The sequence below is a fragment of the Penaeus chinensis genome, chromosome 23, assembly GCF_019202785.1.
Source record: "Penaeus chinensis breed Huanghai No. 1 chromosome 23, ASM1920278v2, whole genome shotgun sequence".
Taxonomy (NCBI): domain Eukaryota; kingdom Metazoa; phylum Arthropoda; class Malacostraca; order Decapoda; family Penaeidae; genus Penaeus; species Penaeus chinensis.
Window position 1 is genome coordinate 18,421,222 of NC_061841.1, and position 2,500 is coordinate 18,423,721.

At 38.4% G+C, this 2,500-nt stretch overlaps 1 protein-coding gene across 1 annotated transcript in view; it reads right to left on the bottom strand.

The window, feature by feature from the left end:
• LOC125037284 (cytochrome P450 2L1-like) overlaps positions 1-2,500 on the bottom strand; it is a 12,794-nt gene that overhangs the window by 2,696 nt on the left and 7,598 nt on the right. Inside the window, exons 5-6 of the mRNA XM_047630344.1 lie at positions 1,795-1,994; positions 283-397 (exon numbers count right to left, since the gene is read on the bottom strand). Of these exons, the coding sequence (XP_047486300.1) occupies positions 283-397; positions 1,795-1,994 (315 nt within the window). The remainder of the gene's footprint in view (positions 1-282; positions 398-1,794; positions 1,995-2,500) is intronic.

Below are 2,500 nucleotides of genomic sequence, written 5' to 3' on the forward strand. Positions count from 1 at the left end.
GAGAGAGAGAGAGAGACAGACAAAGACAGAGACAGAGAAGGAGGAGAAAAGTGAGGGGAGAAGAGAGAGAGAGAGAGAGAGAGAGAGAGAGAGAGAGAGAGAGAGAGAGAGAGAGAGAAGAGAAGAGAGAGAGAGAGAGAGAGAGAGGGAAGAAGACTAGAAGACAAACAGAGACAGAAACAAACAAACAAACAGAGAGAAATACAGTATACCCAACTTGTCACCATCAGATTAGCCAAAAAAGAACAAAGCAAATGCTACCAAACTCGCAAATAATCTCACTGCTCATGGTCGAGTTAGGGTCGTCCTTCTGGGCGTCCATCTCCAGCAGGTAAGCGTCGATGTAGTCTCGGGGATTCTCGGGGTCGAGCGTCGCCTGGTGCTCCTTCACGTGCTTCTGCTCGTGGGGGGGGGGGGGATAGGCATCCGTAAAACATTTTTTTGGGGGGTGGTATAAGGGGGCATATATATAAGAAAACTAATAATGATAAAAGATAAATAAGAATATTTATTCATTTATTTATTGATGTATTTATTTATTTATTTATTTATCTATTTATCTATTTATTTATTTATCTATCTATCTATCTATCTATCTATCTATCTATCTATCTATCTATCTATCTATCTATCTATCTATCTATCTATCTATCTATCTCTTTATTTATCTATTTATTTATTTATCTATTTATTTATCTCTTTATTCATTCATTTATAGCGGCCGCTGATGCACCGGTGCCGAGCGCGGCGGGGGGCCATGAGGGACGGTCACGCAGCGCGCACGTGTTCGAATCCTAGCCAATGGTCCGAGATTAACAGGAAGGGCCTCCACTCGGGTCAACGGCCGCCTGAGTCCTTCGAAAAAAGGAGCCGTCCTAGCCCTTGCGAGGGAGGACGTGATGTGAAATAGATATATATATATATATATATATATATATATATATATATATATATATATATATATATATATATTATATATATATACGTATATATATAAATATACATACATACATACATATAAACTTACACACACACACACACACACACACACACACACACACACACACACACACACATATATGTGGATGTGTGTGTGTGTGTGTGTATATGTATATGTATATGTATATATATATATATATATGTGTGTGTGTGTGTGTGTGTGTGTGTGTGTGTGTGTGTGTGTGTGTGTGTGTTTATTTAAAACGGTATTGAATCGTAGATGTTGTGAACTTCATTTCAATACATGTCGCTGCTATTAAGGTCTTTGTGTATGTGGTTTTCTCCGGGTAATCCACAAGTACAGATACATTAACAATAAACAAATTCCTGTTAATTAACACGAAGATGAAATGATATATACGATCTCGGAATATTAATTAAGAATATTCATAATTTAGTCTATATATTTCATTCATCCTTCTACTAAGAATACTTTCTTTACAGTTTTGTTTCAGTTTCATCTAAAATTGTCTGGTTGTGTTTTAACAATGAGTAAATAAATCGACTCCCCCAGCTGTTTGTTAAAAATAAAGTGGATTCTGGCCATACGCTTTTTCTTCGTCTAAATCTTAGTATAATTATTTCATCGACATGTAATCTAGATAATCCTACTTTCATTATGTGTGTGTAACCTAGTCTATATAGTTACCAAAAGACATATTTCTTCCTTAAATTACCCTTCATTTTCTGTATTCAATGATTTTCTCTCTAATTCTCCCCGCGCAACAGACAAATAAAGAAAGAAAAACTAAAGAAACGTCGAGAAAACAGACGAGAAGAAAAACAACTGCTCACCTTCATGCGTTCGCTGATCACTTCTATGTAATCGGGCAAGTGCGCGATACCAATCCACTTCTTAACGAAATGGGGCACAATGGGTATCAACCAGGGCAGGAAATCAAACCAGATCACGTTATCTTGGAATTCTTCAAAGGAGATGTTGATGATTTTGTTGACTTCCTGGATTTCTGGGTCGTTCACGTTGTGTCGTCGACCTGGGGAGGTATAGAGAGAAGGGCTTGGCGTGAACTTGGGGTTGAAACATTTTCTTTGCTTCTTTCTCTCTCTTTCGGTCAGTTTTCCTCTCGCTTTTTTTGTCTCGGTTTCTCTCTCTCTCTTTGTTTCAGTCTCTTAGTTTCTCTCTCTCTTTGTTTCAGTCTCATAGTCTCTCTTTCTCTCTCTCTCTCTCTCTCTCTCTCTCTCTCTCTCTCTCTCTCTCTCTCTCTCTCTCTCTCTCTCTCTCTCTCTCTCTCTCTCTCTCTCTCTCTCTCTCTCTCTCTCTCTCTCTCTCTCTCTCTCTCCCTTTCTCTCTCTATCTCTCTCTCGCTCTCTCGCTTCATATTTCTCTCTCTGTCTATCTATCTATCTCTTTATCTCTCCCTTTACCCCTTTCTCTGCAGAAATCTATCTATCTCTTTGTGCATCTATCTCGAGAGGAAAATAGTGGAAATCATAGTCTTACATAAAAAGATTTCTTTGATTCGCTGAGTTTACGCGAAAG